This window comes from Dipodomys merriami, unplaced genomic scaffold, assembly GCF_024711535.1.
Source record: "Dipodomys merriami isolate MVZ:Mamm:240054 unplaced genomic scaffold, mDipMer1.0.p SCAF_6, whole genome shotgun sequence".
Classification (NCBI taxonomy): Eukaryota; Metazoa; Chordata; class Mammalia; order Rodentia; family Heteromyidae; genus Dipodomys; species Dipodomys merriami.
In genome coordinates, this window is record NW_027206179.1 from 1305986 (window position 1) to 1320774 (window position 14789).

A 14789-nucleotide genomic window follows, 5' to 3' on the forward strand; every position below is an offset into this window, starting at 1 on the left:
CCGGAGAGGAGGTGGCCACAGGGCCTTGATCCCTGTCCTTTCCCTGCCACTTCTCAAAGCACAAGGCCCCAACCTGGCATCACGATGCCCGAAGCCAGGCACTCCAGCACTCTCCGCAGGGCCTCGCCAGCACCCATAGGCCTGTTGGCCGTGCCGATGGATTTCTCACACAGCAACTCCAGGGGCTAAAAGGCAAGAGGAACAGTGAGCCACCGCTGCAGAAGGGGACAGCTAATTCCCAGGGGAGCGTTATTACGGAGTGGGTGGAGGAGCCACAGCCACCATGGCAATGTCACAGCCCAACACAGCAGGGGACAGACACACACGGGCAGACTTTCTGAAAAGGACATGAAATTCTTTCGGCTTATGGGCCAGGAGGCATGCCGAAGATGTCTTTAGGTCATTATAATAAAATGTGATCATTTACAAACGTCTTCAGAGCGGGCTGCAAGGGCATGGCAGCCAGTCAGAACTGGCTGGCCCGGGACGCTCTTTTACTGGCTTAGAAACTGAGGCAAGCAAGCGCTTTGCTATAGAGTGGGGCACACCGCTCCAGCAAGCAGCCAGCCTCCTCCGCTCCTCATTGAGAGCTGCGTGTCCCCCACAAAAGGTGCTAGCCTTGTTCTTAGCACCCCCCTACCCCCCGCCCGGGACTCTGAAGCATCTCAGCAGTTCTCCACTAGCTGCTCTGAGGGAGTATGACGGCGACACCCCAGAGCACCCTGCCTGCCCAGCACCACGTATGATTCCTGGGATAGGGACGCCCTCTGCTCCCACTGCTCTGTATCCCCAACTGGAAGGGGCCTTACCCATCCTCTAAGGGGTCCCCAGGTGGGTACACGTGTACACAGGTCCCTCAGGACCCGGATGACAATGACACAGGACTTCAGCCCGTTGGCTCTGGCCTGGAGGAAGAAAGCACAGGCCCTTTACACAGAGGCATCGCCAGATGCCAGGCAAACATGAACAACACAAGTCTCACGGTGCTGCTTTGCCAAGGGTAAGCAGGGGTGCAAGACCACCAAGGGTGTGGCCCGCTGCGCGCTCCCTGCCCAGACAGTGCTGTTACTCGAGGCAAAGCAGCAGCAGCCCACCTGTGCTGGTGCGAGCCTCCTGGGGGTGTCCAATTGGTTTAGTGCGCTCCTTTAGCAGCTGCACGGCCGCAGGTGCTAACAAGATGGCACGGCTATGGTCAATGTTATATAGAGACTTTATGGTCAAAGTTAGCCACATTAAAACTTAGGAATTCTCTACCAAAAGACAAAGAGAAGAACAAAATGCAAACCTGGAACCACTTGGCGTGTCGGAGGGACGCCAAGGCAGCAAGGCATTTCTGCCTGTCCAGAACATCCGGGGGATCGTTGACTGATAGCGTTTCTATTCATGGATGGAATAAGAAGACAAGGCACAGTTTGACCAAGGGGTTCTGTCAGGTGGAAAGGGGAAGTGGCAGCTTCCTAAAGGGCAGCTCAGTCTCCCAGAATCTGCATTCGTCTCCACCCTAGGCCAGGGAAGGAGAAGCTAGAGCGCAATCAACTCTGCCCTGAGAGGAAATCAGAAAAAAAATCGGAGGCCCCCTCCAAAAAACAAAACAAAAAAACAAAAAACAAAAAACAAAAAACAGAAACAAAAAGAAAACAAAAAACAAAAAAACAAAAAAAAGAAAAAAGAAAAAAAGGAAAAAAAATCCAAAGTGGGAAGTTATTCATTCTAAAAGGAATAATCCATGGGGAAGGGGAAAAGATAGGCTGATCCTATCTTCTAATAGACCAGTCCCTTGCTTTCTCCCCATAAGTTAGCTAGGCTAGAATTTTCAATAGGAAAAACAAACACAAAAAAGGTGGGGGGAGTGGAAATGAACTCCCTCTCTGCTTCCGACAGCCATCCCCGGAGGAATCTGCGGCAAAGGGGACCACCTCCGCCCACCAGGCGGGACTGCCCTACCCCAGCCCTTGACAGAGAGAGTCCTGTTGGTCAAAGGTCCAGCGTCCCTACATGGATAAACTATGAAGGCTTTGGTCATTCGCACTGGAATGAGAGCCACAGGGAATCAACAGCAGCAAGGGGGCGGCGTCAGCCTAGGCTGCAGTACTGCTGGGGCGCATGTCTGCTCTGCCACTTGTCCATCAGGGATTTGGATAAGGCCTGAGATGAGGCCAGGAGGGCCCAGGCTGCATGGTAAATCGCAAAGGCAGCACTAGAGTCTGAAGGACAAAAAATCCATATGGAAAGTATCCAATGGTTTCAAACCTTATCCAAACCTCTGTACGAGCCCCCTGGCTTCTCAGACCCTCAAGGGTGATGGAAGGCGACAGAGGCAGAGGACAAAGGAAGACACCTCAGTTCTGCAGCGCACGCTGACCTCCCAACTCCTATGTTCATGCCCAAGCCATCGGGGGTGTGGTTACCAGTTACAAAACCGGAAGATTACCAGGGACACTCCTTTCCAATACCAGAATAGTTCACCATGGACACAAGTTGCAAACACATTTGAGAAGTCTTACGAGAAATCTTAAAAGAAGCACAATGGCGCCTTCCTCTCTGAACAGTGCTACTCACTTTTAGTGCCTCCATCGGTCAAACTGCCGAGGGCTCGAGACCCAGGCAGACACGTGATCTCAAGAGTTAAAAATGGGTCAGAGCTATACCGACACCCTCTGATCAAAGCAGTCTAAAACTGAATAGCACATTTGACCAGCGAGGCAACTCCAAGGTTTCAGAACTCTGTCAGTCTGTCTCAGCCTCCCTACCTCCAGCTAATACTTTTTCCATTTCTTCTCTGACAACAGGGGATGTCAGGTGGATGGTCAGGGACAATGGAGGTTCTTTTGTGTTTTTTATCACAATGGCAGCATCATCCACAGATTGGAGAATTTCATACTTGTCTTCTGTTACAGTCTGGAAAAGAAAATACAGCTTTCAAAACACTTGGTCTGCAGCGCCATCAATAATGCTGGCTGGCTCTGCCGCTTCCTGGAGCGAAGGCGTCCAGCCAGACTTCAGGACCTAACTGACCCACTCCAACGCCGGGCATTTTCTAGGCACTCCAGGGAGGGAACCACTAAGTCACACAGCAAGACAAGCCACTTCCACCAGGAGGTTGAAAACACAAAAGGAGAAGCATGCAGTGCAGTGATCTCCGCAACTCAAGGAAGCGGAAAGAGAGGATCATGAGCCCAGCAGTTCAGAAGCAGCCAAGTAACGGGGCAAAATGACCATCTCCAAACCGATAATAGATGGAGCTAGGGCACACTGGCTCTCACAGACCTTAGCTACTCAGGAGGTGAAGATCTGAGGATCAAGGTTCAAAGGCAAAGCTGCGAGCCAGGCTCATGCCTATAATCCTACTCAGAAGGCTAAGATCTAAGGATCACAATTCAAAGCCAGCCCAGGCAGGAAAGTCTGTGAGACTGAAAGTCCTATCTCCAATTAACCACCAGAAAACCAGATGTGGCACTATGGCTCAAAGTGGTAGAGTGCTAGCCTTGAGTGAAAAAGTTCAGACACAGTAGAGTTACCAGGCCCTAAGTTCAAGCACCACGACTGGGAGAAGAGAGAGAGAGAGAAAAAAAAGGTTCACAGCCAGCCCAGGCAGGAAAGTCCATCACCAACTAACCAGTATATTTAAAAAAAAAAAAAAAAAAAAAAGGCCTGAAATGTAGCTGTGACTGAAGTGGTAGAGTGCCAGCCTTGACCCAGATAGCTACGGGACTGGGCCCAGGCCATGATTACAAGACAGCACCTAGGTCCTGAGTAGAAGCCCCAGTACCAGAACCAACTTTTTAAAAAAAGGCAACTTGAAGGGATGGGTGGGGTTGGGCACAAGGTGGGGTGGGGGAACAAAACATTGTCCTCATAAACTGTTATGTTGAATTGAAATACCTTTGTACAACTACTTAAGTTAAAAGAAGAAATTGCAATCAGAAGGCAGGAATAAACAGCTCACCTTGTAATACTAGCACTCAGAACCTGAGGGAAAAGATTCATGAGTTCAAGGCCAGCTGGGCAACATAGTAAGAAGAAATTATTCAAGACTGGGGAAAAAACTATGCGTGAATCTTCCTTTGGTTACCTAACAGTAATTTTCAATAAATCAATTCATATGGAAAAGGTCTATTTTTTGAAGACAGGGTCTTACTACATACGCCAGGCTGGCAGAGAATTTATTATCCTTCTGCCTACCTGCCTCAGTATCCCTCGGGCTGGTATTACAGGCATGCACACCACCACACCTAGCTCAAGACTTCAAGATTGAGGGTCACAGGGCTGGGAAGGTGGCTCAGTGGTAGAGCGCTTGCCTTGCATGCCTGAGGCCCTAGGTCCGATTCCTCAGCACCACATAAGCAAAAAGAAAAAAGCCGGAAGTGGCGCTGTGGCTCAAGTGGTAGAGCGCTAGCCTTGAGCTGAAGAGCTGAGGGACAGCGTCCAACCCCAGAGTTCAGGCCCACGACCAGACCCCCCCCCCAAAAAAAAAGATTGAGGGTCACAAGCTGTGGACTTAACATGCCCATGTGGCAAGACTATAGAAACATTTCAACTGAAGCAGAGTAGCCCAGGCAAATATGCAGTCACCACAGGCTCTAAGCTGGCAGCAGCCACTGGACATGAGTGGTACCCAGTGTGCGTATCTGGCACAATTGCTCCACTGCTTATATGATCATTCAAATGACTTGGAGAAAACTCGAGCCTTCTCATACTCATTACTATGCTGAACGAATGGAAGGGAAAGTCTGTTAGGATTTCACAAATTCCACATAATCAACATTCTATCTAGGTGGGTAATTTGAAGCTGGGAAGCAGTTCTATGCATCACAGGATGCTCAATGGCGTTCCTGGGCCTTGCTCATAGGTGTTGGAGTTGACACCAACTATCATCAAGGAAAAATCAATTGTCAAGCATCAGCAAAATTCTGGGCACTAGCCAGGCATCGGTGGCTCACATCTGTAATCCTAGCTACTCAGGAGGCTGAGATCTGAGGATCACAGTTCAAAGCCATCCTGGGCAGTAAAGTCCATGAAACTCTTATCTCCAATAAACCACTCAGAAAACCGGAAGTGGCACTGAGGCTCAAGTGGTAGTGCACTAGCCTTGAGCTGAAGAGCTGAGGGACAGCGTTCAAGCCCCATGACCGAAAAAATAATAATAATTCTGGGCACTGGTGGCTCATGCTTGTAATTCTAGATACTGAGGATGAAATGAGGATCAGGGTTTGATGCTGGCCTGGGTCGAAAAGTTCATGAGACTCATAACTCAAGTGGAGCTGTGACTCAATAGTAGTGAAAAAGCTAGGGAAATAGGCAGGTGCCAGTGTCTCACGCTTGTAATCTAGCAACTCAGGAGGCTGAGCTCTGAGGACCGTAGTTTGAAGCCAGCCCAGACAGAAGTCTGTGAGACTCTTATCTCCACAAAACTATCCCCAAAAAAGCCAAAAGTAGAGCTGTGGCTCATGTAGTAGAGATTAGCCTTGAGCAAAAGAAGCTCAGGGACAGAGCCCAGGTCCTGAGTTCAAGTCCCAGTACCACATATTTTTGAGCAATCTAGCCTTGAAAATGCTTAAACACTGGGGCCGGGAAGGTGGCTCAGTGGTAGAACTCTTGCCTTGCATGCTTGAGGAACTGGGTTCGATTCCTCAGCACCACATAAGCAAAAAGAAAAAAAGCCGGAAGTGGCGCTGTAGCTCAAGTGGTAGAGCGCTAGCCTTGAGCTGAAGAGCTGAGGGACAGGGCCCAGGCCCAGAGTTCAGGCCCACGACTGGACACCGCCCCCCAAAAAAGAAAAGAAAATGTTTAAACACATGCTCTACAACACTGAGCTATTATTATTTGTATACTTAAGGAATGATTTTACAATAGTTCTTCCTATAAAAACATTTATCATTCTTGAAGTACACTACACGACTAGGGAGGCTGAGTAAGGAAGATCATGAATTTGAGGCCAGCCTGGTCAACATAGCAACTTCACAGAAAAACTCAACTACATAGCCTTGAAAAACTAAGGGCTGAGCAGGGCGCTGGTGGCTCACGCCTGTAATCCTAGCTACTTAGGAGGCTGAGATCTGAGGATCGCGGTTCAAAGCCAGCCCGGGCAGGAGAGACTGGGAGACTCCTATCTCCAATAAACCACCAGAAAACCGGAAGTGGCGCTGTAGCTCAAGTGGTAGAGCGCTCGCCTTGAGCTGAAGAGCTGAGGGACAGCGCCCAGGCCCAGAGTTCAAGCCCCACGACTGACAAAAAAAGAAAAACTAAGGACTGGAGATGCAACTCAGTGGTAGGTAGCATGCCCAGCACCACCAAAAAGAATAATTTTAAGTAGGATGCCTCTGGCTCATGCATGTAATCCTAGCTACTCAGGACAGCACCAAGGCCTGAGTTCAAGCCCCAGGACCAGAGGGGGGGCAGGAAGGGGAGAAGAATCATTTGTAACAAATTGCTTTCCCTAATATATTGAACACAGACTGTAAATGTGTACATAGTACATGCACTGTAAATGCAGAAAAGTAACAATGACAATGCAATTCTAATGACTAATGTAAGCTAAGAAAAAGGGGGGGGGAACCACAGTACTTCTGGCCTAGAGTCTAGTATAGGAAATGCTCAATAAATGTCACAGACCATTGCCTTTGTAACTAAAATAGATGGCTCCCCTCCGTATTAGGGCCTGGGCACTGTCCCTGAGCCTCTTTTGCTCAAGGCTAGCACTCTCACTTGAGCCACAGTGCCACCTCTGGATTTTTATGTATATGTGGTACCGAGAAATCAAACCCAGGGTTTCATGCATGCTAGATAAGCACTCTACCACAAAGCCACATTCCCAGCCCCAAAAAAGTAGGGGCTGGTAAGTTACTCAGTGGTAGAGTGCTTGCCTCGCATGCATGAGGCCCTGGGTTTGATTCCTCAGCACCACATAAACAGCAGAAAGATGGAAGTGGTGCTGTGGAACAGCGCCCAGACCGACCAAAAAAAAAAGTATTTCTGGTGCCAGGCGCCAGTAGCTCATGCTTATAATCCTAGCTACTCAGGAGGCTGAGATCTGAGGATCACAGTTTGAAGCCAGCCCATGCAGGAAAGTCTGTGAAACTCTTATCTCCAATAAACCTCCCAGAAAAAGCTGTAAGTGGCACTGTGGTTCAAGTGGCAGAGTGCTAGCCTTGAACACGAAGAAGCTCAAGGACAGCACCCAGGTCTTGAGTTCAAGCCTCAGGATTGGCAAAAATAAATAAATAAGAATTGATTGATTAATGTTTTTTTAATTCTGTATTTGTCCAAGTCTGGCTCTGAGAAACGTCATTTTCATTCCTTCCTTCTTTCCACATCCACTGCAGCATGGGCATTCTACCCCCAGCAAAACAGCCTCGACGCTGTGCACGATGGTGAACAGTGGGCGCAGGACCTCACTAGCTGCCAGTGTCTGGGCACCACCCTAGTAGCCAGCAGGTGAGTTACCACCAACGCTGTGGCTCTGTGGCATATGCCTGCTACCTGTGAGAAAGGTGCATGCACGAGAAGTGCAAAGGCGGACATGACCCATAACACGGGCTAGTTTCCATCCTCTGCCCCGGGTCCTCCACCAGCCCACCCGCTGCCCTCAGCCCCGAGGAGTCTGTTAGTTGTGGTCACACTCACAGCGAGCTGGATGGCCAGGTTGTCTGCTACCTTGTCCAGGAGGGCAGTTGTAGGCTTCTCCTTACAGAGCAGTACCAGCTCCAGATCCAAGTCTCCCTTTAGCAGAAGGCCCTTGGCCACCAGACCAACCCGCATCACACCCCGGAGGGTCCTGGTCATGTGTTCTGCTTTCTGTTCCCTGAGGGACGATGAGAGTCTGGTTCAGTAGGGATAGGTGTAGCCAGAACCCAGAAAGGCTACAGCTTCTCAGGAAACTCTATGCTGAGCCCTGGCCTGGCTAGCACTTACCCAGCCCCTTCTTTGTTCTCATCGTCCGGAGCTGTGTCCATGTTGTCAGACTCGGCGGGCTCGCCGCTGCCCTTCTCCTGCTCATCGATCCAGTCAGACACCGCTTTGAGCGCCCGCTCAGTATGGGACACCATGTTCTGCACTGCCTCCAGCTCCTCTTGTGTCGGATAAACCGAAGAATGCTTTGCCATTACATGGCGATCGTCATTCACAAAAATTCGCATTGGACGCTGGAAATGCGAAAACTATACTAAAAATGATGCAAAGAGAGCAAGCAACCCACCACTTAGCATTTAAGCTCCAAATGATGCACCGCCATTCACATAAGACTGTATCTGTATGAGTGCCAACTGAAGGAGACTCAGAAGGTGACACCAAATCTCAGCTGCTCTCTCCAGGGAGTGGGAGAAACAGAACATCTGATAGATTTCCCTCATTTCCATACTACAGTAGTCCCCTTTATCCATGGGAGTACAAGCCAAGATCCCCAATGGACACTTGCAGACAATACTGAACCCAGGAAAGCCTGTTTTTCCTCTACATACATTGTACGGTTCAATTTGTCACTTCAGCACATAGAGCAATGCTAACAATACTGTAATAAAAGCTATGTGAATGTGGGTTTTCTCTCAAAATAATGTGTTGTACTCACCCTTCTTCTCCTCGTGATGAAGTGATGATACAAGGCCTACGTGATGAGATGAAGTGAGGTGAATGACGCAGGCATGGTGAGGGCGTGCAATTTAAAATTTAGGAATTGTCTACTGCTGGAATTTAACTCTGGCAAACCGCGGAGGACCGCAGGTAACTTAAACCCCGCTGGCCATGGAAACACAGATATGATGGTAGATATTACTTTATAGTTCAAAAAGCCTAACAGGCCTTGCCTGTCGCTCACAACTGTCATCCCAGCTACTCAGGAGGCTCAGATCTGAGGGTCCTGGTTCAAAGGCAGCCCGGGCAGAAAAGTTTGTGAGACTCGTATCTCCAATGAACCAGCAGAAAACCAAAGTGGAGCTGTGGCTCAAAGTGGTAGAGCACTAACCTTAAGCAGAAAAGCTCAAGGACAGGGCCTAGGCCCCACAAATGACCAAAAAAAAAAAAAAAAAAAAAAAAAAAGAGCAGCCAGGTGCCTGTGGCTCACGCCTGTAATCCTAACTATTCAGGAGGCTGAGATCTAAGGATCCCAGTTCAAAGCCAGCCTGGGCAGGAAAGTCCGTGATACTCTTATCTCTAATAAACCACTAGAAAACCGGAAGTGGCGCTGTGGCTCAAGGGGTAGAGCACTTGCCTTGAGCTGAAGAGCGCAAGGACAGCACCCAAGCCCAGAGTTCAAGTCCCACCACCAACAAAAACAAAACAAAACAAAAACCCTAGGGCCGGGTGCTGGTGGCTCACACCTGTAATCCTAACTACTCAGGAGGCTGAGATCTGAGGATCACAGTTCAAAGCCAGCCAGGGAAGTAAAATCCATGAGACTCTTATCTCCAATAAAACCACTAGAAAACCAGAAGTGGCACTGTGGCTCAAGGAGTAGAGCACTTGCCTTGAGCTTAAGACCTAAGGGACAGTGCCCAGGCCCAGAGTTCAAGCCCCATGGCCGAAAAAAAAAAAATCCTAGTAGGAAATGATAGTAGAATCAAACTCTTCGGGGAAATGCTACAAACATCTTTGTACATAAATGAAGAAATATCTGTAATCAAAGAAAAATTGTTCTTACCATTTTTGCTTCTCTTTCTGTAGTGTCCGGAAATCACTTTTGCTTATCTTTTCAAATTGTGATAGATTTTCTTGGTGTTATCAATACTTCAACTATCTATAAGACCAGAAAATCTTTTTAGTCTCAAATATTTCAAAATGGATGAAACATTAGTAGCTCTGGGCGCCGCCAGGTACTTGGCAGCGAGACCACCACAGGTGCTCCCTCCACATGAAGGGGCATGTTCACCCAGCAGGATACATCTCTATGTCCAAGTAACCAATCACAACTTCCTTAAATGAAAACATCTGCTTTGCAAAAGCCAGGTATGACTCTAGGCCTAGACTCAGAAAATCTTTACTTTCTCTTTTATTATCTTTCATCATTTCTTCACATATACACACAATTTACCTTGCCAGTGCTTAGATCAAACCCAGGGTCCACTGACTATACCCCCAAAGCTCCAAGTGGTAAAACACCTGCTTTAATTAGTGGTACAACACGTGCTTTAATATGTGTCAGGCATGGCTCATGCCTGTAATCCTAACTACTCAGGAGGCTGAGATCTGAGAATCCCAGTTCAAAGCCAGCCCAGGGAGGAAAGTCCATGAGACTCTTATGTCCAATAAAGGACTAGAAAACTGGAAGTGGCGCTGTGGCTCAAGTGGTAGAGCGCTTGCCTTGAGCTGAAGAGCACAAGGACAGCGCCCAAGCCCAGAGTTCAAGCCCCATGACCAATTAAAAAAAAATATATGTCAGGCCCTGGTTCCATTCCTAACTCCAAATAAAACACAGCAAAATGAAACACACCTGTAATCCTAGCTGCTTAGGAGGCTAAGATCTGAGGATTGTGATTCAAAGCCAGTCCGTCCAGGAAAGCCAGTGAGACTCTTTTTTTCTTTGGGGGGGGGGGGGTCCGATTGTGGGGCCTGAACTCTGGGCCTGGCCAAGTCCCTCAGCTCTTCAGCTCAAGGCTAGCACTCTACCACTTGAGCCACAGTGCTACTTCCAGCTTTTTTTTCTTTTTGCTTATGTGGTGCTGAGGAATCGAACCCAGGGCCTCATGCATGCAAGGCAAGTGCTCTACCACTGAGCCACCTTCCCAGCCTCCCCCTTTTTTGGGGGGTCTGGTAGTGGGGCCTGAACTCTGGGTCTGGGCGCTGTCCCTCAGCTCTTCAGCTCAAGGCTAGAGCTCTACCGCTTGAGCCACAGCGCCACTTCCAGCTTTTTTATTTTTGCTTATGTGGTACTGAGGAATCGAACCCAGGGCCTCATGCATGCATGGTAAGCGCTCTACCACTGAGCCACCACCAGTGAGACTTATCTCCAATGAACCACCAGAAAACCAGAAATGGCACTATGGCTCAAGTGGTAGAGTACTAGTCTGGAGCTGAAGACTTGATGGATAACACCCAGGCCCCAGGGTTCAAGCCCCATGACCAACAACAACAACAAAAAGGTGTGGGGGGAATGTGAGTGGGGAAAAGAAAAAAATGAAAAAAAAAAAAAAAAAAAAAGGTGCTTTGTAGCACATGGTTGTGCACTACTATAAATCCCAGAATTATGGAGGTTAAGATAGAAGGACCCTGAAGTTTGATAGCCAGACAGATCTTGTGTCTCGATCAAAACAAAAAAATAATCTTGGGGGCTGGGAAGGTGGCTCAGTGGTAGAGTGCTTGCCTCGCATGCATGAGGCCCTGGTTTCCATTCTTCAGCACCACATAAGCAGAAAAAGCCAGAAGTGGTGCTGTGGCTCAAGTGGTAAGCGCTCACCTTGAGCTGAAGAGGGACAGCGCCCAGACTTAGAGTTCAGTCCCCACAACTGACCAAAAAATAAATACATAAATAAATAATTAATAATCTTGGTCTCTGAGTCTTGAGGGGTAAGCAGCCATAAGAGACTAAGGTCCTGAGCCAGGCGCTGGTGGCTCACGCCTGTAATCCTAGCTACTCAGGAGGCTGAGATCTGAGGATCGCGGTTCAAAGCCAGCCCGGGCAGGAGAGACCGTGAGACTCCTATCTCCAATAAACCACCAGAAAACCAGAAGTGGCTCTGTAGCTCAAGTGGTAGAGCGCTCGCCTTGAGCCGAAGAGCTGAGGGACAGCGCCCAGGCCCAGAGTTCAAGCCCCACGACCGACAAAAAAAAAAAAAAAGAGAGACGAAGGTCCCAAAAGGGCTTCTGTAGAAAGGCAAGAGGCTCTTGACAAATACGACAAGATGTGACACCATCACCAACTGGGTAAACTTCAGGGCGGCTGAGATGCTGAAAAGTACAACCCAAGTCTTCAGGACAAAGGAGCCAAAAATTACTATTCTGCTCTCTAAGTAATATGCTAACCACAACCTACTCAATTCCCACTCAGTACCAACAGTCTGGCCATACTGAAATCTTCCCAATGAGTCCACAATGAAGGCCATCTTCCTTAATATGCACCTGAAGAATCTGCCTCCCTTCCCACATCGTACCTGGTGAGCCCCTTTCCCTTCCATCTACATTACTCACAAGCAACCTGGAGGCTCAGACCTGGGAAGGCATGAGTTCTGAGGACAAATTCTGCCACAGCTACTCAACACTGTCACTTCCCATAGTGCTTCAGGAACTAGAATTGCACATTTCTAAGTTCTAAGCTAAACCTAACTTCTAAGAAGCCAGGCAATAGGAGGTAGTAAGGAAGGAGAATGAGAAGGGGCGCTTGGTAGAGGAAGAGCACGGGATGGGATAGAGAGAGATCACTCACGCTGAGACTGTGTGGGAGCTACCATACAGACACGGAACTGTGTTCAGCCACTACTTGTGATGGGAACGGCTCCCATAGAGTTCCCTGTGCTGTGCTACCCTCTGCGGGAGACCACAGAAACGAAACAGGTTGCTGTCAAGCAGGTAGCACAAACCCCATGGGCCCTCCACTGTGGCAACAACTTCCATTCTGACAAGGTCTACATCCCCAGGCAGCTGACAGCTCAACTCAAGCGCTGCATGTCCACGCGCAGGCTGCATTAAGGAATTTTCCTTAGGGCAGGATGGTAAGTAAATGATGCTGAGTTGTGTCTCAAGAAGGCCTTTTGTTATGTGTGCCTGAACTGAGACTTGAACTCAAGGCCTCTCTCTCTCACTTGGTTTTTTCACTAAGGGCTAATGCTTTACCAGTTGAGCCATACCCTCCATTTCTGGGGGTTTTTTTTGGTCAGTCTTGGGGCTTGAACTCTGGGCCTGGGCGGCTGTTGCTCACGTCTTCAGCTCAAGGTGAGCGCTCTACCACTTGAGCCAAAGTGCCACTTCTGGTTTTCTGGTAGCTTATTGGAGATAAAGAGTTTCACCACTTTTCCTGCCTGGGCTGGCTTTGAACCGCAATCCACAGATCTCCGCCTCCTGAGTAGCTAGGATAACAAGCATGTGCCACTGGTGCCCAGCCATTTCTGGCTTTTTACTGGTTAAATGGAAGTTAGAATCTCAAGGACTTTCTTGCCCTGGCTGGACTTTCTTTCCTGGGCTGGATTCAAACTGCAAACATTGGCCTCCTGGGTAGCAAGGGTTACGGGTGCGCCATCAGCTCACCAGCTTTGAGGAGGTCTTTTCTTTTCTTTTTTAACGTTTTTTTTTTTTTGTCGGTCGTGGGCTTGAACTCTGGGCCTGGGCGCTGTCCCTCATCTCTTCAGCTCAGGGCTAGCGCTCTACCACTTGAGCCACAGCACCACTTCTGGCTTTTTCTGCTTATGTGGTGCTGAGGAATCGAACCCAGGGCCTCATGCATACAAGGCAAGCACTCTACCACTGAACCATCTTCCCAGCCCCGACGAGGTCTTTTCTATCAGTCTGACACAACCTATGCAAGAGCCTATAAAGTGTTCATAGCTGTTGAGGCTGGGAGATAGGTAGACCAAGGTTTATTGATGCCTGTTTGAAAAGTTCCATGAAAGCCTTTCCCCCCCTCCATATGTCATAAATTTAAGCCAAAGCTCAGAAAACCACCCACAGCCAAGGACAGGAAATACTGCCGAGCTAAATGTGGGAGAAGTCAGCTGTGCTTGACTGTCACCTCAAGTCTTTGTTATCTTTGTAGTGATCCCATCAATCTGCTTCTGCTTACAAGTGTATTTTACTCCAAGTTTTTTTTTTAATTTAATTTAATTTTATTTGTGAACATACTGTACAGAGGGGTTACAATTACATGGGCAGGATAATGCGTACATTTCTTACCAAGCATTGCAGCCTCCTCCTTTGGTTTACCCTTCACATCCCTTCCCAGCCTCCCCCCTACTCCAAGTTTTTGTGTGTGTGTGCCGACCCTGAGGCTTGAACTCTGTCCCTGAGCATTTGTACTCAAGCTTACAGCTCTACTACTTGAGCCACAGCTCAGTTTCCAGCTATTTGGTGATTAAATGGACTAGAGATGAGTTTCACCGACTTTTCTGCCCGGGCTGACTTCGAACTGCAATTCCTCAGATCTGTGTCCTAGTAGCCAGGATTGCAGGCCTGAGTCACTGGCGCCCAGCCTACTCAACAAGTATTTATCACATACATCCTTATTTCTTCCATGTCAGGCACTGAGCTCAATGCTGGGAATGCCAGGCGAGGCAGACAAGTCCCTTGTTTCTGGAGACTTGGTCACATGGCACGTCCTTCAAGAGGAAATGCTTCCCCTCGAAACCCTCGAAGGAGCCAGAAGCCTGAGCCGGCGCTCAGGACACGCGTCCACCTCAGTCAACCTGGCTCCACTGCAATTACAAACAGCCAGCCTCGGCAGCAAGGCTCCAGGTGGCTAAGACCTTTCTTTACATTGGAGGATGACAGTCTAAAACTCTCTCCTGAAGAAGCAGTTGATTGGGTCCCTGAAGCAGTAACTCCATCAGGTGGGCCTGGGCACTCAGCAGAGGCAGCTGCCTTCTGCAGGCTGTGCTGAGAAAACTGCAAACCAAAATGAACCCTGCTTCCAGTTATACAAACTTCTAGAACAGGCAAAAAATAATCATGAAGCCGGGCACTGATGGCTCACGCCTGTCATCCTACCTACTCAAGAGGCTGAGATCTGAGGATCATGGTTCAAAGCCACCCCAGGCAGGAAAGCCCAATAAGACTCTTATCTCCAATGAGCCACTTGAAAACGGGAAGTGGCGCTGTGGCTCAAGTGGTACAACGCCTGCCTTGATCTGAAGAGGTCAGGGTTCAAGCCCCAGACT

At 48.7% G+C, this 14789-nt stretch overlaps 1 protein-coding gene across 6 annotated transcripts in view; it reads right to left on the reverse strand.

Moving 5' to 3' along the window:
* Ilf3 (interleukin enhancer binding factor 3) overlaps positions 1-14789 on the reverse strand; it is a 40762-nt gene that overhangs the window by 8914 nt on the left and 17059 nt on the right. For 4 of the 6 annotated variants that reach the window (XM_070002266.1, XM_070002265.1, XM_070002270.1 and 1 more), the window contains exons 2-9: positions 9632-9727; positions 8564-8599; positions 7912-8141; positions 7624-7801; positions 2751-2898; positions 1286-1377; positions 810-905; positions 74-185 (exon numbers count right to left, since the gene is read on the reverse strand). In XM_070002266.1, coding sequence (XP_069858367.1) covers positions 74-185; positions 810-905; positions 1286-1377; positions 2751-2898; positions 7624-7801; positions 7912-8141; positions 8564-8599; positions 9632-9634 — 895 coding nt within the window. In that variant the 5' untranslated portion in view covers positions 9635-9727. Of the gene's footprint in view, positions 1-73; positions 186-809; positions 906-1285; positions 1378-2750; positions 2899-7623; positions 7802-7911; positions 8157-8563; positions 8600-9631; positions 9728-14789 lie in introns of all 6 variants that reach the window. The other 2 variants (XM_070002268.1, XM_070002267.1) reach the window with 2 other exon arrangements.